Here is a 19,350-nt window from a genome sequence, read left to right as displayed (position 1 = left end):
GGATCCCAACGGCCTCATCACTACCAGTCGAGATGACAGGCATCTTATCCGCACGGCTGTAACGGATCGTGCAGCCACGTATCGATCCCCGAGTCAACAGATGGGGACGTTCGCAAGACAACAACCATCTTCATGAACAGTTCTACGACGTTTGCAGCAGCATGGACTATCAGCTCGGAGACCATGGCTGTGGTTACCCTTGACGCTGCATCACAGTCAGGAGTGCCTGCGATAGTGTACTCAACGACGAACCTGGGTGCACAAATGGCTAAATGTCATTTTTTCGGATGAATTCAGGTTCTGTTTACCGCATCATGATGGTTGCATCTGTGTTTGGCGACATCACGGTGAACGCACATTGGAAGCGGTATTTGTTATCGCCATACTGCCATATCACCCGTAGTGATGGTATGGGGTGCCATTGGTTACACGTCTCAGTCACCTCTTGTTCTCACTGACGGCACTTTGAACAGTGGACGTTACATTTCAGATGTGTTACGACCCGTGCCTCCACCCTTCATTCGATCCTTGCGAAATCCTACATTTCAGCAGGATAATGCACAACCACATGTTGCAGGTAATGTACGGGCCTTTCTGGATACAGAAAATGTTTGACTGCTGCCCTGGCCAGCACATTTTCCAGACCTCTCACCAACTGAAAACGTCTCGTCAATGGTGGCCGAGCAACTGGCACGTCACAATATGCCAGTCACTACTCTTGATGAACTGTGGTATCGTGTTGAAGCTGCATGGGCAGCTGTACCAGTACACGCCATCCAAGCTCTGTCTGACTCAATGCTCAGGCGTATCAAGGCCATTATTACAGCCAGAGGTGGTTGTTCTGGGTACTGATTTCTCAGGATCTAGGCACCCAAACTGCATAAAATGTAATCACATGTCAGTTCTAGTATAATATATTTGTCCAATGAATACCCATTTATCATCTGCATTTCTTCTTGGTGTAGCAATTTTAATGGCCAGTAGTGTACTATAGAAAGTATCCAGCCACTCCATCAGTAATGCTGGAATTTAATATGGTGTTGGCTCATCCTTAGCCTTGATGACAGGTTCCACTCTCGCAGGCATACATTCCATCAGATGCTGGAAGGTTTCTTGGGGAATGGCAGCCCATTCTTCATGGACTGCTGCGCTGAGGAGAGGTATCGTTGTCTGTTGATGTCGCCTGGCACGAAGTCGGCTTTATAAAACATCCCAAAGGTGTTCTACAGGATTCACGTCAGGACTCTGTGCAGTCTAGTCCATAACAAGCATGTTATCGTGCAACCACTATGACACAGGACGTGCATTACAAACAAGTGCTCAATCGTGTTGAAACATTGCCATCCCCAAATTGCTCTTCAACAGTGGGAAGCAAAAAGGTGCTTAAAACATCAATGTAGGCCTGTGCTGTGATAGTGTCAAAAAAACAACAAGGGGTGCAAGACTCCTCCATGAAAAACACAATGAAACTATAACCCCACCACCTCCGAATTTTACTGTTGGCACTACACGCACTGGCAGGTGATGTCACTGAGCATTTGCCATACCCATACCCTGCCATCGGATCGCCACATTGTGTACCATGATTCGTCACTCCGCACAACGTTTTTACACTATTCAATTGTTCAATGTTTACACTCCCTACACCAAGTGAGGTATTGTTTGGCATTTACTGGCGTGATGTGTGGCTTACGAGCAGCCACTCGGCCATGAAATCCAAGTTTTCTCACCTCCCGACTAACTGTCATAGTACTTGCAGTGGATCCTGATGCAGTTTGTAATCTCTGTGTGACAGTCTGGATAGATGTCTGCCTATTACACATTACGAACCTCTTCAACTGTTGGCTGTGTCTGTCAGTCAACAGATGAGGTCGGCCTGGACACTTTTGTGCTGTATGTGTTCCTTCATGTTTCCACTTCATTATCACATCGGAAACAGTGGACCTAGGGATGTTGAGGAGTGTGGAAATCTCATGTACAGACGTATGACACAAATGAGACCCAATCACCTGACAACATTCGACGTCCATGAATTCCACGGAGCACCCCATTCTGCTCTCTCACGACGTCTAATGACTGCTGAAGTCACTGATCTGGAGTACCTGGCAGTAGGTGGCAGCACAATGCACCTAATATGAAAAACGTGTTTTCGGGGTGTCCGGATACTTTTGATCACATAGTGTAGCTTAAATCTGTCTCTGTGTAGTCTTGTAAAAAAATGGGTGTGTTCAAAAGCAAGGTGCTTACTGAAATAAGATTTTATGGATGGCTTCTGAAAAATTTCCAACAACTACAATGGGAAAAAAGCTCATCTGTATCAATATCTACCCAGTTGAGAAGCCTAGATTGTGGTTGTAGAACAGTCTGTTACTGAATAAAGTCTGCAGCACAGCAGTTAGCTTCACAACCAATTGATTCTACAACTATTTCACCACAATGCAGCTGTCAATTTCTTCCCATTTCCAACCTTCTCCACATTGTGCATGTTTCACTGATGAAACTCATCTTAATTCATCCTTTCAACCAGCCATTTCTTCTTCACTTTCTTCAGGCATTTTTTTAGAAACAGTCAGTATCATTGTCTTTATCACTACATAGATCACTTCCACTGTCATTTATACTAATTTATTTGTCCATTGGTCCACTGAGCCATGCTTAAATGGTGTTACACTCAAAACACTTCTCGCAGTATAAAAACAAATGAATATTGTTGTGGCCACACGCACACAATTTTTATAAGTTTTTCCAAGCATATACACTTCACTGAAGGCCAGTAACTTGTGAACTACTGACAGATACAAATCTTAACTGTCAAATATGGAACACTTTTATTCAGCTCAAGTGCTGGCAGGCAAATTCTCAAATTTATATAAATTGTAAAGATGGGGACATAACAAGAAATATATAATGCCCAGTTCACATTTTGTGATGTAACACAGGAGACAGGTAAATAATGGAACAAGGATATTCATTCTCTCTCTCTCTCTCTCTCTCTCTCTCTCTCTCTCTCTCTCTCTCTCGTGATTAAAACAGTATAAAATTTAAAATCATTTCACAACACAATACTATATTCATGGTTCAATACATGTTTTGAAATTAAATTTACTGTACTTCAACTGAGATGTATGTTGGCCTCATCTTTAACTATATACATTTATTATTGCATAGTACTGTAATTACCGTAGCTCATCTTGGTTATACACCTACTGTGTAGTGTTGTCTTTTGCACATTATTAGCACTTTAAGATCTGTTACTTATTACATCTCTTCTACCTTGATATGTTTTGTTTTAAAAATACGGACAGTGTTATCTGCACCACCTGACACCACAAGATCAGGTCTTGACCAATCACAGCATAGCACCTTGTCTTCATGTCCACTCATATCATACAAAGGTGCCTTTGGACTGCAACAAAAAGTACATCCACAGCTTCAGCAAAAACTACAACATTATTAGAATTACATGCATTTTCATTAGTACATACGGTAATAAAAATGGAAAGGAAACTACGACCAGTCAATGACTTTTCACACACAAAGAAATGGACAAAATGAGATAAATAACTGTACACTCACACGCTGTAGAAAAGTACTGTTTCCAAATATAAATGTCAGAGTCTACTGGACAGTGCATAGTGCAAAATACACGTTATCACATTTGTTCACTCACTTTCATCTTTCATTCACACACACTGTATGCAAAGGATCTCTCTCATTTGGTTGTTACCATATTTTGTGAGATGCATTACGGAAGTCATGGAATTAAATGTTAAATATTGGTTCTCAAAATTTACTAAATAATATTTAATGGTATAACAGTATCCTTTGCCAACTGTACAGAATCAAATAACTTGAAGCATCACCCAAAAAATTTACGACTGACGAAACCAACTGATTCTTACTTTGTCAGCATGACTTCGAATTATTTCATGTTAACGTCTGGGCAGTATCTCAAAAATTGCAGTAGTAGACATGTTGCAAAAAATTCTGATTACTTGGGATATCTGACCTCTGCATCTACATGGATACTCTGCAAATCACATGTAAGTGTCTGTCAGAGGGTTCATTGAACCACCTTCACAATTCTCTATTTTTCCAATCTCGTATAGTGTGCGGAAAGAACGAACACACATCTTTCTGTATGAGCTCTGATTTCAGCTCTGATTTTCCTTATTTTATCGTGGTGATCGTTTCTCCCTATGTAGGTCAGTGTCTAGAAAATATTTTCACATTCGGAGGAAAAAGTTGGTGATTGGAATTTCGTGAGATGATTCCATCGCAATGAAAAATGCCTATCTTTTAATGATGTCCACCCCCAAATTCTGTATCATTTCTGTGACACTCTCTCCCATATTTCACAATAATACAAAACGTGCTGCCCTTCTTTGAACTTTTTCAATGTACTCCGTCAGTCCTACCTGGTAAGGATACCACACCGCGCAGCAATATTCTAAACGAGGACGGACAAGCATAGTGTAGGCAGTCTCCTTAGTAGATCTGTTACATGTTCTAAGTGACCTGCCAATAAAACACAGACTTGTTTTCCCAGGATCATCTCGACAAACTCTGGTCCTCCATTTAACCTCTACATAACAGATTTTATGAATCTGCTTCACTTGATAACACTTCATAAATATACTATTAGTTATTTAACAAATGAGAATCTAAAAGTTCCTTGACCAAATAATAGCGAATCCTTTTTCTCCCAAACACCTATAAATAACATGATAGCATTGTTCAATGAACAATGCAGTCATTAAAGTTGATATACTGCAGTATTCCATAACATGGTATTTTCTTTAATTTATTTGTTGATGCTGATGGGATTTTACACAGGCTCGAATCGAATTACAAATGTTTGCCCCGCTTACAAGGAAAAATGTACCTCTCTGCCACCCACAATTGTAAAAGGGTACCTACCAAATGCATTACATAATGATAGTTTATGTTTTATACTACTTTGCTACCATAACAGAACAGTGAAAGACCCAGGCTTACCTTCTTGTGTCCCAAAGCTTCATATCCTGATCATAGCTTCCAGATACAAAAAGGTGTTCATCAGTTTTAGACCAACATACACTCTGCACCCATTGTGTGTGTGAGGTAAATGTGTTTTTGATTAAGGAACCCTCTGTAACATGGACAGGAAGCGTAAATCAATATTAATTCACTTTTTCAGCAACATTTCTGTATGCTCAAGAAAAATATATAATGAAGTAATTCCAGTTAAAGAGTCAACATGATTCCTGACAAAAATTAGCCTCAAAAATTTTTTGTTTTTCTTTTTTTTCCAGAGGAATCTCAATTGTTAAAGTACACATGCCATTTGCGTAACAAACAAATTGGTATATGATTATCATAAAACTGTCAACTGATGGAATCATGAATGTTAATCTCAAAATCAGAGTATTGTTGTCATTTTAACAAGTTCCTTACATGAGGGCATTTCTATACAAACTCATCAACACTAAAAATTATTAGCAATCATTCTTGATAGCCTCAACAAATTGCAACCATAATTTATGCAGACAACATATTATCTACACATATGAGAAAAAACCCCATCAATAATTTTTACACATACAATAGGTTACGTTTATACTATACTGTTTTGAGGCATATGAAAGACTAAGAAACCCAACTTTTCTCAGGTATTTATTTATTCATTTATCTATAGCTGTGTTTGAGACTTCAAACTTGTGGATTTTATTTCTGACTTATAAGGTTTCTTTGTACAAAACATCTGAAGTAGTGTGACTGGGGGACATGAATGAAGAGCTGGTTTGCTTCACTTACACAGGGGAGGGCCCTGTAGAGCTGGCTGTCCAAAAAGCAGCTGACACTAAGGTCCACACCTGCTACATGCAGCACCTGGCCTTGTTTTTGTTTATGGTCATGGGAAATTGTAAACATTTAAAATGAAATGGTAAATTGTTGGGAATAAATTGCTTGGCTGACTGGGGTTTAAGGGACCAAACAGCAAGGTTATCAATCCCTTGTGTCGGACGGATTTACATCTCAAAAGAGTCATAACAATAAAAGGTAAACGGCTAAAAAAATGTAAAAGTGCAGTTGTGTTGTCAATGGTGAAAACAAAAGGAGGGAAGTCAGCAAGTGGGCAACCCCAAGGCTATGCTAGACGCAAGAAATATCCCACCTCTGATGCAGTACAGGCAAGACCACCTGCTATTCAAAAGCGTTCAACCACTAGAATGTAGAAGTGCGTATTGTAAAAGGAGACTAACCGAATCTAAAAAGCAATAAAAACAGAGTAAAAGGAAGAGAAAAGAGGATCTTGGCCAGGGAGTGGAGTCAGGAATCTCCAAATACAGCTTACAGTGAGAGAGACCCCAACCTTCACCACCCTGCCCCTACTCCAGAGGGAGATTAAAAACCTTAGAACTGGAAATAAAAACCAGTTTCACAGAGGAAGCAGAGAACCTGTTCAACCGTCTGCCACTATTAAGGGTAAAGTGCGGGGTGGGCTACTGACTGGAAGGCTCCACAACCACAAAGTGGGGGTGGCTCATTATGCAAAAGAAAACCATGGGTCAGCCTGATATGGCTGATGTGGAGACGACATAGGGTGGTAAAGTCCTTTCGAGAGGGGCAGAAGGAAGAACACCACGGAACATGGGTCACCTTAATCGCATGAAGTTTATTTGACAGGGAGGTAGCCTCCCAAGAGTTGGCCCATGATTGTGTGAAGTGGGATTTGATATGAAGCTGGATATCCGCCGCAGCAGGGGTTACAGAAGAAGGTGGGTAACTGACTGCTCCCTCAGCCAAACAATCAACAAAAACATTACCTGGGATACCCACAAGGCCAGGGACCCAAAGGAAGTCAACTGAACAAGCAGCATGGCGAAGATCAGTGAGACGGTCATGGATGGTGAAGACCAAGGGATGGTGGGAAAAACAACAGTCAATAGGCTGAAGGCTACTCATTGGGCCCATACATAACAAAAATGCGGTTGAGTTGGGACCGATTGATAAAGGTAAGGGCCTGGGAAATTGCCATCAATTCCGCAGTAAACACCACACATGCAGTTTGCAGGAGATGATTTTCCACGCCAACAGAGCACGTGAAGGCATAATCCACAAGATCAGCAGAAAATGCGGTTGAGTTGGGACCGATTGATAAAGGTAAGGGCCTGGGAAATTGCCATCAATTCCGCAGTAAACACCACACATGCAGTTTGCAGGAGATGATTTTCCACGCCAACAGAGCACGTGAAGGCATAATCCACAAGATCAGCAGATTTACAGCCATCGGTGTAAAAAACAACAGCATACCGAAACTCCCATAAAATTCGGCAGAAAAAACAACGCAACACCATCGGGGGAATGGATTCTTTCGGACCTTGGCAGAGATCCATTCAAATCCGCGGCCAAGGAACTAATCAGGAGGGGGGGGGGGGGGGGGGATGTAAGAGAGAGGACAAAGAAGGAAGCTGAAAATCACAGTGAAAAGACACAAGGCGGAGCCCATCCGGTAAACCCACCCGAGGGCAGGAATCAGGTGGGCAATGTTCTTGGTCTGGGAACAGGATAGAATAGCAACGATGAGTGGGAGAGGAACGGACAGCGATTGCATAATAAACCAGAAGCTGGGACCACCGAACAGAAAGGGGGGGAGGGGGGATTCCCAGCTTCAACCAAGAGACTATCAACAGGGCTAGTAGGGAAGGCACTGGTGGCCAAACGGATACCACGATGGTGGACCGGATCCAGGAGGTGCAGTGTGGAAGGAGCAGCTGAACCATAAACTTGACAGAGTCCAAGCGAGACAGCACTAAAGCCCAATAAAGGCGGAGGAGAGTGGAACGATCCGCACCCCAAGAGGTGTGGGCAAAGAAGTGAAGGACATTGAGTTTACGAAAACATCTTATCTTCAGAAGTCTGATATGAGGCAGCCAAGTGAGCTTGTTGTTGAAAAGAAGACCCAGGAAACGAAACTGTGGGACCACAGGTAATCATGAACTGAGGTAGAGCTCTGGATCAGGGTGTACCATAGTATGGCAACAGAAGTGGACCACCCGTGATTTTAAAGGAGAGAACTGAAACCCGTGTGAGAGGGTCCATGAAGAGGCACACCGCATAGCACCCTGGAACTGCTGCACTGCAGAGGCCATGAAAGAGGAACTGACCCAAATGCAGAAATCATCCACATACAGAGCAGGGGTGACCAAAGGACGGACAGAGGCCACAAGTCAATCTATAGTAATGAGGAAAAGAAGTACACTCAATATGGCACCTTATGGGATGCCATACTCCTGGGTCATTGGAGAACTAAAAACAGTACCAACCCGAACCGTGAACGACCGATGGAACAGGAACTGGCGGATAAAAATCAGGAGTGGGCCCCAAAGACCCCACTCATGAAGTGTAAGATAGGATGGCTCCGAGCCGAGTCATAGGCTTTGTGAAGGTTGAAAAATACTGCAACGAAATGGTGGTGCTGGGAAAAAGCCTGTCAAACTGTGGATTCCAAGTGAAGTAAATGATCGATCGGAGACTGTCCCTCTCAGAAGCCACACAGGTAAGGGGACAAATAGAGCCCGAGATGCAACGACCCAATTGAGCTGACGGGCTACCATCTGTTCAAGTAACTTGCAAACAACGTCTGTCAGACTAATTGGCTGATAGCTTTCAACAAACAGTGGGCTCTTACCAGGCTTAAGGACGGGAACCATGACGCTATCCCTCCATTGAGAAGGGAAGTCACATTGGAGCCAAATATGGTTAAACACCGAGAGATGATGCTGTCATTGTGGAGCATTGAGATGTTGAAGCAATTGGTTATGAATGCAGTCTGGGCCAGGGGCCGTATCATGAGAAGAAGAAAGTGCGGAAAGAAGTTCCCATTCAGTAGAAGGTTCGTTGTAAGATACTGATTGACAAGGGGTAAAACGTAAGGCGGAAGCTTTGGCCTGCTGTTCCTGGTAAAGGAAAGCAGCCGGATGGGAGGTTGATGCTGATGCTGTTGCAAAATGGGTCGCTAGATGTTCCGCGAGAATCAACGGCTCCGTGCAAAGACCATCTGGGAGGGGAAGGCCCTGGAGGGTAGACGGCCGATGGCAACCTTGGAGAGAGCAAAGTGTAGCCCATACCCGCAACATAGAACCGAGAACAGTAGAACCAAGGGAAGAAACAAACCGTTCCCAACACACCCATTTGCTCCATTTGATTAAGTAATGGTCTTTGGCGCGGAAGTGTTTAAAGGTAATAAGATTGGCAGTTGATGGGTGCCTCTTAAGGGGTTGCAAAGCTCGACAGCGATCATAGATGGCAATGGCAATGGCCGTACTCCACCACGGGACTGGTCAGCAGCGAAATGGTCCAAATGAGCGTGGGATAGCAAAGCTAGCAGCTCAAACAATCGCATCAGACACGTCACGTAGGACGTCATCAATACAACCCAACAAAGAGGGAGAAAAAATGACCTGTGCAGTATACAGAGGCCAATTGGCGCATTGGAAAGACCAACAAGGTAACCTGTCCATCGGGGAGTGGGAAGGGAGCGAGAGAATCAACAAGAAGTGGTCACTATCGCGAAGGTGGTCGTGCGGCGACCAGTATAATGAAGGGAGGAGGGAGGGGAAAAGAAAGAGAAAGATCAATGGCAGAAAAGGTACCATGACCAGCACTGAAATGGTAGGGGAGCCATAACTAAGAACACATAAGTCGTAGTCCCCGAGAAGGAGGAAGGGAGGAGGAAGTTGCTGAAGAATGGCAGTTAAGGCAGCAGGTGTAAGAGTCCTGTCAGGAGAGAGATAAAGATTGCTAACTGTGACCCCAGAGTCCAGGTGGACCCTAACAGCAACCACTTCCAATGTAGTTTGAAGAGGAATCCATATGCTAGCAATGTACGTATGGACCAAAATACAAACGCCACGAGAGGCCCGCAGGGGGACGACTTGATTGCGACGGAACCCACAGAGAGCCGGCGAGTGATAATCAGTAAAATGAGATTCCTGTAGAACCACACAAGCTGCAGAGTAAAACGAAATAAGGGATTTCAACTCCGGAAGATGATGGTATCCTTTACAATTCCATTGGAGAACCACAGAACGATGATTCAAATAGGGGGTGAACAGGGTAAAGCCAGTCATGCCGCCTGGTCACCGTCTGTCACCGACAAGGAGGGGACGACATCCATGAACAGCAGGTCAGAGTCAGGTTGCGAAGGTGGGGAGAGGACCTCTGGCGACACCAGAGGCTCCTTGTCCCAGGACTTATGTTTGTTGTTCTTTTCTGTTAGAGTTCGAGGAGGGCTGTGCTGCAAAAAGGAGCCAGCTGCAGCAAGATGTGGAACAGAATGAGAGCGGGTTACCTGAGGGCCCACAGATTGTGGTTCTCGTGGTTGTCATGTGGCAGCAGATCTTTGCTCTGGAAGGTGCAGGGAAGAGGGGGGGTGTCCCAAGAGGGGCGCCCTTGACCGGCAGATGCTGAAGAAGTGGGACACTCTTCTCCAGCTGGGAAGGAGGAGCGGCGCCAGGAGGGGAGGGTGTGGGAACTGCAGGGGAGGGGGGAAGGCGAGGGGTGTGGGAACTGCAGGGGAGGGGGGAAGGCGAGGGGTTCGTGACTGGGGGGAGGAAGGGGTGAAAATGTAACTAAAGCCTAGCTAGACGTCATTGACACTGGATGAAGACCTGCGTACTTCTTACGATCCTCAGTGTAGGCTAAATGATCAAGGGACTTATACTCCTGTATCTTCTTTTCCTTCTTATAAGCCGGGCAATCTGGTGAACCTGGAGAATGATTGCCATGACAATTAACACACACAGGAGGGGGAACACAGGTACTCCCCTCATGGAGTGGACGTTTAAAGTCACCACAGAGAGGGGTCTGCGAACAGTGGAAAGACCTCATGGAATGTATCCCCTTCAAAGGCTACGATAAAGGCACAAATATCAATGTGATTGTCCTTCAGGCCCTTCTGAACATGCCGAACAAAGTGAACACCCCGCTGTCCTAGATTGTCCCTAAGTTCCTCATCAATTTGAAGTATGATGTCCCTGTGAAAAATTACACCCTGTACCATATTCAAAGACTGGTGGTGGTGGGGGGGGGGGGGGGGGGGGGGGTGTAATGGACACAGGAATTGTGCCAAGATGGTCACAGGCACGAAGGGCCACAGACCTGGCAGCTGAAGCAGTTTTGATCAACAACGAACCCAACCGCATCTTGCTCAGAGAGTCCACTTCGCCAAACTTGTCTTCAATGTGTTCCACAAAAAATAAAGATTTAGTATTGGTGGAACATCCCCATCCGTCCTGGTGCAAACCAGATAGCAGGGGAAAGGATTCGCACTAGCCGACCAGCCTGATCCTCCTCCCAGGGGGTAACCATGGAAGGGATGGCTGAAGGGGCAGAAGAAGCAGCACTAAAACAATCAGTTCCATTCAAAGAGACGGCCATAGAAGAATGGCCCGAGTTCTGAACCCTTATACATTTTATTTGCATAGTGTCCGCCCTGATACCATCCACTCCGATCAGGGGCTCTCCACACGGGCGCCACCCAGCCACAGCAAAGGGCCGCCTGGCACAGCGGCCATTGCCGGGAGTTCCAATGCTCCAGGATGACAAGCAACCATTCCTAGGCTTACATGAGAAGGTCACAGGTCAGGTATCAGAAGTGTGATCCCTGTGGTTTCAGGGGGCTCAACCAAAAGGGTACATAGAGACCACACCACATGGGTTGGCTACCGTGCTGGCTATGTATCCTAGCATCAGACAACGACGTTAAGGAACTAGGACGGCACACGTTGGAGAAACTACGTAAGGTGCTCTTCCCCAAATGGCTCACACTACGAAATAGAAATTTAATTTAGTAATGGAGGTCAAACCCCAGAGGATGCCAAAAGGATGAGGTAATCACGCAAAAAAACCAAATCGTATAGCCAACATAACAAGGAGGCTAGCAGGGCCAACATAAACAAGGACACCAAGAGAGGGAGAGGAGAGGGCGGAGGGGAAGGAGCAAGGACAGGAAAGGAGGGGAAGGGAAAGGAAATGCAGCCTGGGAAAGAAGGAAGGCTGCAATAGCTCAGTGCCCTGTGCTCGCCACGCACGTGCTCACGAAAGGACCGTGAACACCCTGGGGGGGTTTGGAAAAAGTGTGACTAGGAACATAAAAACTCGTGTGCCTGAGCCACTTCCCATCAAAATTCCTTCTTCTATGATGTTACTTTGGAGGGAAGTAACTTCAAGGCTCTGTGAGTGAAGGGTTCTGAGGAGTGAAATAACGTATGGTCCTCTCAATCAAGCATTTCCAAAGAGCGAGTTAAAGCCTGATGGTCTCGAGTTGCAACAAGTTTCACTCACAATCTTCATGGGACTCTCCAGACTGCATATCCCTCAATGTTTTAGCCATTCTGGTATATTCAATAAGACTACCATTTAATAGGTTTATTTTATTTGTAAACAGAACAAAATCAAAATGTAATGAGTAGGCACCCAAATCACAAAGCAAATTTACTTAATTTGTTTTTCCTGCATAAGAAACAGTGGGTCTTTGGTGTATAACAACAGGATGATTAAAACATCTAAATTACTATGCTGAGCAGAAGGTTTTATATAAATCATGACATCTTCCCCCTCCCCCCACCAATCCAATTTTGATGAAATAAAGCCTGCGTGCTGCCCTGAGTTATGCTCAAATTATGTGTGAAAACTTCATGAATATCTGTCCTGTTGTTTTGGAGAGCAGCGTGTTTAACAGACACAACAGTTAGTGCCCATGTCACAACATTACAACACTATTAAGAAAAATAAGTTAAAAGCAACTACACATTAAGCCCTATCAAGTGGGAAAAAGAGAGCTAAAAACAAGGACTTCCACTAGGAGAAAGGTCTAGAAAATATGTCAGAGACAGCAGAGGTCCCAGACCAAAGATTAAATGTTCTTTGAAACATTGCTACAAAGGATAAAAAGTAAAACACAGTTGACAGCCCACGCATTATTCGCTAAAATGGCCAATAACTCAGACACAAACATACACTAGAGCATAACTGGTTAAAAGGGGTGGAGGGGGGGGGGGGCATTCAGTGGGGTATGGCAAACTGTCAAAGGTTGATGACAACTAGCACAAAGTGGTGGGGGATCACCAATTAACAAATGTGATGGCTAAAAAGACAGTATCCAATAAACAACCTAGTTAAAATGATCTCCTTGCAACATGAGGGCCAAGAGCAGGTCGGCCAAGCTGTTGGGAGAGGTTTGATTTCCTGGAGGTTGTTCCCGTGAGGGGATCATTGGTGATGCCAAAATGACACCACCTGCTGACAGACGGCGATATGGAGGCCATCCAGAGGGATGGAAGGGTTACCAGGCTGAGGTAGGAGGACTGCAGCCTTGGCAGCAGCGTCAGCAGCCTAATTTTCCATCAGACCTATGTGATCAGGAACCCACATGAACATCATAGGGGCCCCGTAACAGCGAGCAACTGGAAGTTTTCTTGGACCAGTTGCACTAAGGGATGGACTGTGTACAGCACACAGAGGCTCTGAGTGGTGCTGAAAGAATCTGATGGTATGACACAATTAAAAACAATGTGTGTTTGTAGGTACTGGGTGGCCTGGTAGCGGCGAAGAACTTCGTTGTGAATACTGAGCAGTGTTCTAGAAGTCAATACCCAACACCACAGTCAGTCTTAGAGCCATCAATATACACAAAGGTGCTAACGCCAAGTTTCGTGCAAAGTGAGAAACTTACAGCGATACATCAAATCCAAAGTAGTTTCCTTGGGAAGTAAATGAAGTCCAAGATGAACACGGGTCACTGCATGAAGCCAAGGCGGTGAAGGGTTCACACCCATCGGGAACATGGCAGGTAACGTGAAGTTAAGCTGCCGGAACAGCATCTGAAAGCAAACCCTGGGAGGTAACAGAGAAAAAGGGCATGGTCCATACTTGCAGTCAAGGGAGTCATCGAAAAAGAGGGCACAGGATGGGTGGATGAGCATGGTACACAAATGGCATGTGTTTCCACTGAGTATGGGAGTGGTAGTTTGATGGTTTCTGTGTAGAGACACATTATAGGGATGGTGTAAAAGGCACCAGTGGCCAAACATACTCCATGATGGTGGATTATACAAAGACGGCATAAGATGGTCGGATGTGCAGACAAATAAATGAAACATCATAGTCTAGCTTCGAATGGACAAGGGACTGGTACAAACAGAGGAGGGTAGTCTGATCCGCACCCCAGGAAGTACTGCTTACGACATGTAGGACACTGATGGACTGTGTGCAGCTTGCAGCCAGGTAAGACACGTGGCAGGACCAAGAAGTTCTTTAACAAGCATGAGCCCCAGGAACTTTTTACTTTCAGTGAACAAAAGAGCAATAGGCTCAACATGTAAAGACAGTGGAAGAAACCCATTGCTGATGCACCACAAGTAAAGACAATCAAGACATTGCTGAAGAAGCCACTCAAGGAGACAAGTCTGTGGGGAACTGCAATAGACTGCAAAGTCCTCGGCGAAAAGGGAGCCAGAGATGCCTGGCAGGAGACAACCATAACAGGGTTATTTACTGTAGCGAAGAGGATGACACCCTGTTCTGAATGACATAATCTGCTACAGCAAACCAGAAATTGGGGAATGCGCACCCAACTGTTTATAATGGATGCAGTTTATCATCATAGGACGATGATTAAAAAAGCAGAGAACACGTTTGCACATGCGAATTGTGTCGCTGCACACGTCAGTCCACCAGGAGACCAGGACATGGCACAGTAAAGATGAAGGGTGAGGTATGAAACATTCTGCAGCAGTAAGGATAACATTCATAGGGTATTCCAGCTGGTCATCACAACTGGCAAAATGTTGTTTGTCAAAGGTTGTCAGAGTAAAGTAAAGCCTCCAGTTGGCCTTAGAAAACTGCCAATTGGGTTTACACAAAGGTAGGGTAGGAGTCAGCAAATGGATGTGCATGGGAAATGGTCACTTTATAGCATGTGACAGAAAACAAACGATTCAAGACAACTGGCAAGCTGGTCAATGCAGAACGAGAGGTCCAAATGAGAATGTGTGAATTGAGTCTGAAAGGAATATGGGAGCACCAGTGTTAAAGAAAGATGAGGTTGAGTTGATTGAGAAGGTCAGCCAAGAGGGCACCTCTCTGACAGCTTCTTACAGAGCCCCAATAGGGATGGTGCATGTTAAAGTCACCAAGCAGCAAAAAGAGGTGAGGGAGTTGCCCAATAAACTGAACGAAGTCCAACCATGTGACAAAGAATGATGGAGGGACATAGACATTACAAAGTGAAAAGGTGAAGCAAGGAAAGAAAATGTGGACTGCAACAGCCTGCAGCTGAGTGTTCAGTAAGATGGTTTGGCTATGGACATCATCCCAAATCATCAGCATGACTCGCCCCTGAGATGGAATGCCATCCTAGGGGGGAAGGTCAAAGCGGTCACAAAGATACGATTCTTTTTCTTGGAGGCAGAACATGAACTGATGCTGTGACTCCATGAGCAGCTGCAATTCCTCCTTGTTGGATCTAATGCTATTACTATTCCATTGGAGAAGAGTCAACTTGAGAAGAGCCATAATGGGGAATGGGGAGAAGGAAACAATATGATAGTCACCAGGGCTGCCAAGTACCACCTTTAAAGATTCCTTGCTGCAGGGAGCAGAGGCTGGAGGGGATCCATGAGATCTACAGAGACATTGGCATTCTACCTTGGTCGGCCTATGGGTTTCAGGGCAGAAGAACAGTAGACAGTACACAACAGTGAAATGGAGGTCATCCAGATGAGTGTATCTCACAGCGAGCCTGTTGATGACAATCTTCAAGTTGAGGAAGGAGATTGTTTGCCTTTATTAGATTTCTTAGAGCCTTTACGGTTGGCAGATGAAGACTCAGATGTTTGTTGGCTGAAGGGATGTAAAAAGTCTTCATGGGAGTATACCTTCTGTCCTTTCCGGTCTGTGGATTGCATAACAGGTGATTTTGCCACCAAGAGTGAAAATTTAGTGGCTTCTTGTGCAGCTGTAGGAGGGGAGACAGGGGTGTTACTGCAATACTGGGCAATTTTCCAACTGCAGTGCTGAATTGGAGACCACAAGTCTGCATTGCCATGTCCTTCATGGAGCAACGCATAGCAAGAATGGTACTACAGGTGCCATATGGTAAAATGCAGGGCTTTCAACAAGCCAACAACTTCCGAGCAATAGGATGAGGTACTTTTTCCCTTCACCTGGATGACCCACTCTTCAAGATACAGGGGACATTCACTGGATGGGGCAGCATGGTTGCCATTACAACTGATATAGCATGGAAAGGATGTGGGCATTCATCTTCATGAGCATCCCTACCACAAGTAACACATTTGGTCATGTTTTGACAGGACATGCAAGTGTGGTTGCAATGCATTGGGTCCAGCTGTGAGGACTTCATCTGCAATGGAAGTACTACTTGATCAAACAAGAGAAAAATAATGTGCATAGGACTAAGGTGGCCTCAACCTTTTTCATTACCAGAGGACTGCAGGAAATGTGTGTGAGTACCCATATTGAGGATGCACAGCTCGTGAGATGTCATGAGGCCCTCTAAAACCCGACCCCGAGAGCAAGTATTGGTCGAGCCCCCAGGACATGATGGGCATTGAAGTCTCGCAGGAGGAGGAATAGTTGTGGGAGTTGTGAGAGCCTCAGTCTAGTGCGTCATGCGGAGAGAAATACAGCGAGCAAACAGTGATCCTTTGACACACATGAATTTGAACTGCAACTGCTTGAAGGTCAGTAGCCATGGCGAGAGCAGAGGAGTAGTGACAAACACTGCGACACCTCCCTTGGTGCTTTCCCCCTGATAGGTCATCCTTGTGGTATAGCATATATTCCTGTAGCACAGGGACATCAGTATCTTTATAATGCGTTTCTTGCACAACAAAAGCACAGGGGACATGCCTGTGCTAGGAGTTTCAGTTCCTCCATGTGAGTCCTAAACATTCATGTTCCATTGCAGTACGGAAGCCATGCCATCGGTGCAGTTTTAATTAACCCCTATCTTTGCATTGGGGAGGTGAAGCACTGGAAGAGCGAGGGGGAGTGGAGGGGCTGCCTGGATACAATGCATCTAACTCCATGATATCTCCCTTATGAGTTAGATGGGAAAGAATGATGTCCAGCAGCATTTGGGACAGCTTTTGATCCCAATGTCGTGAGCCTTTCCCTGCACCCTGTCCCTTTGAGGATGAGGGGAAAGTGGACGCTAAGAGGCACTCTCCTTTTCTTTTACCTTCTGTATGCTCAGTGCGGAACTGTTGTTGGTATTTCATTGTGAAGCTGGCTGGATTGCTCTGTCCTTACTCTTTTTCCCTTGATGTGTACACACGTAAGTACAGGTGCTTGTGGTGGATACAGGCACACTAGGCATCGTCTATGTCTAAGTGTTCGCCTTAGGAATAGATTTCTGCACCATGGAAGAAAATCAGGTGACAAAGACAGAGGGTTTCGTCACCTTATATTCTTTTTTGGTTTCGGCATAGGGGATCTGCTTGGTCATGTATCTCCTGTATTTTGCATTCTTCAGCAAGAAGAGGGCAGTCTCGGCTCCAGACTGGGTGGTTCCCCAGAGCAGTTGATGCAGATCACTCGAGACAGGCAGTCAGTCCCAGCGTCATAAGCGGCTTTTCCATAGTTCGAGATATTGTTGAGGTGTCATCATTACCCACTGTTCAACGTAGTATAGATTACAAAACTGCATATACTGACAGAGGTCCTACAAAGAGCACAGGGAGTAGCTATACCACAGGCATAAACTGGATGGGGACAGAAACAACTGTGGTCAACAGAACAAGACTAAGGAAGGATTCACAGGACAAAAGAAAGTACTAATAACAAGCAAACACAGCTCCTGAAAGACAGATACGACTTGATCTGTATCGTGATGCTAAACAAATATCAAAAACAACTGAAGACGACAAGGCAAGACTACTGGACCAATTTTGTAAAAACCCAGCTACAAAACGACATCTGGGGGCCAACCATTCAAGATAGAAACAGAATGAGTTAAGACAAGAACAGTTCTGTTAACACTAAAACAAGCTGATGGCACAATGACCAGAGGATGGAGAAGCACAGCAGAATATCTTCTGAACAGGCTCCTCCCAGATGACGACCCCACACAAGACGAGCGACACCATGCTGACCTAAGAGAGAGCATGAGGCAACCATACATCAGTGACAGTGTAACCGTGCAATTCACGCAAGAAGTTGCTACGGCAATCAGAAGGCTTAAAAACTGAAAAGCATCCGGCCCAGACAAAATACTTTCAGAAACATTAAAAACAAACAGTAACACAAATCACACCTTTTCTTACTAACATGTTCTATGAGGCACTACTAACAGACCTAATTCCAAACCTCTGGAAAACTGCTAATGTAGTAATAATCAGGAAATCACACGACAAAGAGCCAACAGAACCCAAAACGTACCAACCGATCTGTCTCTTGAACACTCTCGGCAAGGTATAGGAAAGGCTCCTGTGTGACCATTTACAATCACACAGACACCTCCTCGGCCTAACACCCAATCAATTCGGCTTCAGGGAAGGTAGATCAATAGAAGACGCTGTTGACCAAGCACTGGCAATTACAAATAGCATCAGTGACAAATACGCAGCCACCATTCTAATCAACATAGCTGAGGCTTTTGACAATTTGTGGTGGCAGTCCCTTTTCGCCAGGTTAAGGGAAATGAGGCTATCAGCTTCCCTCTACAATAGCCTCCTCGACTACTGCAGAGGCAGAGTGGCAGAGTGGAGGGCTGGTACATGGAAGGTTGTCAAGAGAATAACAAAGGGATGTCCACAGGACTCGATCTGCGGAACAATATTCTGGGATATCGCAATCGAGCCCTTGCTGAACGCCCTGGACAGTGACAATAGGGTAAGAGTGTGGTGGCTTACGCAGATGACCTGCTCGTAGTGGTGTCAGCCAACTCGAGAGCAGCACTAGAGACCAAAGGTATGCAACTGCTTCAGAAAATTAACAGCTGGTGCAAAGAAAATAAATTAAAAGTAGCTCCCAACAAAACTGTATATTTACTGCTCAGAGGGACACGACAGAGGAATCCAATTAGACAATACAAGCATACAGAGGAAGCAAGCCACACGTTATCTCGGACTGCATCTAGATGAAAAACAGACTTTCAACCATCATATAAAATTGAAAACTGACAAAGTCTTCAAAATTATGCACAAACTAGCAAGACTAAACAAAACTCAGTACAAATTACCTATTAAGATAATAAGGACCTACCACATAGAATATTTGAATCCATCGCATGCTTCGCCGCACATGCTTGAGCTCACAGACTGAACATACAGACTAACA

At 44.9% G+C, this 19,350-nt stretch overlaps 1 protein-coding gene across 3 annotated transcripts in view; it reads right to left on the bottom strand.

The window, feature by feature from the left end:
• The window catches only part of LOC124606830 (ribosome biogenesis protein WDR12 homolog), a 60,312-nt gene that overhangs the window by 17,504 nt on the left and 23,458 nt on the right, over positions 1-19,350 (bottom strand). For 2 of the 3 annotated variants that reach the window (XR_006978739.1, XR_006978738.1), the window contains exons 8-9: positions 4,999-5,131; positions 3,181-3,406 (exon numbers count right to left, since the gene is read on the bottom strand). Coding sequence is in view for 1 of the 3 variants with exons in the window: in XM_047138905.1 (XP_046994861.1) it covers positions 3,259-3,406; positions 4,999-5,131 (281 nt within the window). In the remaining 2 variants the exon portion in view is untranslated. Of the gene's footprint in view, positions 1-3,040; positions 3,407-4,998; positions 5,132-19,350 lie in introns of those variants that run through there. The other variant, XM_047138905.1, reaches the window with a different exon arrangement.

The sequence above is a fragment of the Schistocerca americana genome, chromosome 3 (genome assembly GCF_021461395.2).
Source record: "Schistocerca americana isolate TAMUIC-IGC-003095 chromosome 3, iqSchAmer2.1, whole genome shotgun sequence".
NCBI classification, from domain to species: Eukaryota; Metazoa; Arthropoda; class Insecta; order Orthoptera; family Acrididae; genus Schistocerca; species Schistocerca americana.
This window is presented reverse-complemented; position numbering and strand designations above follow the sequence as displayed.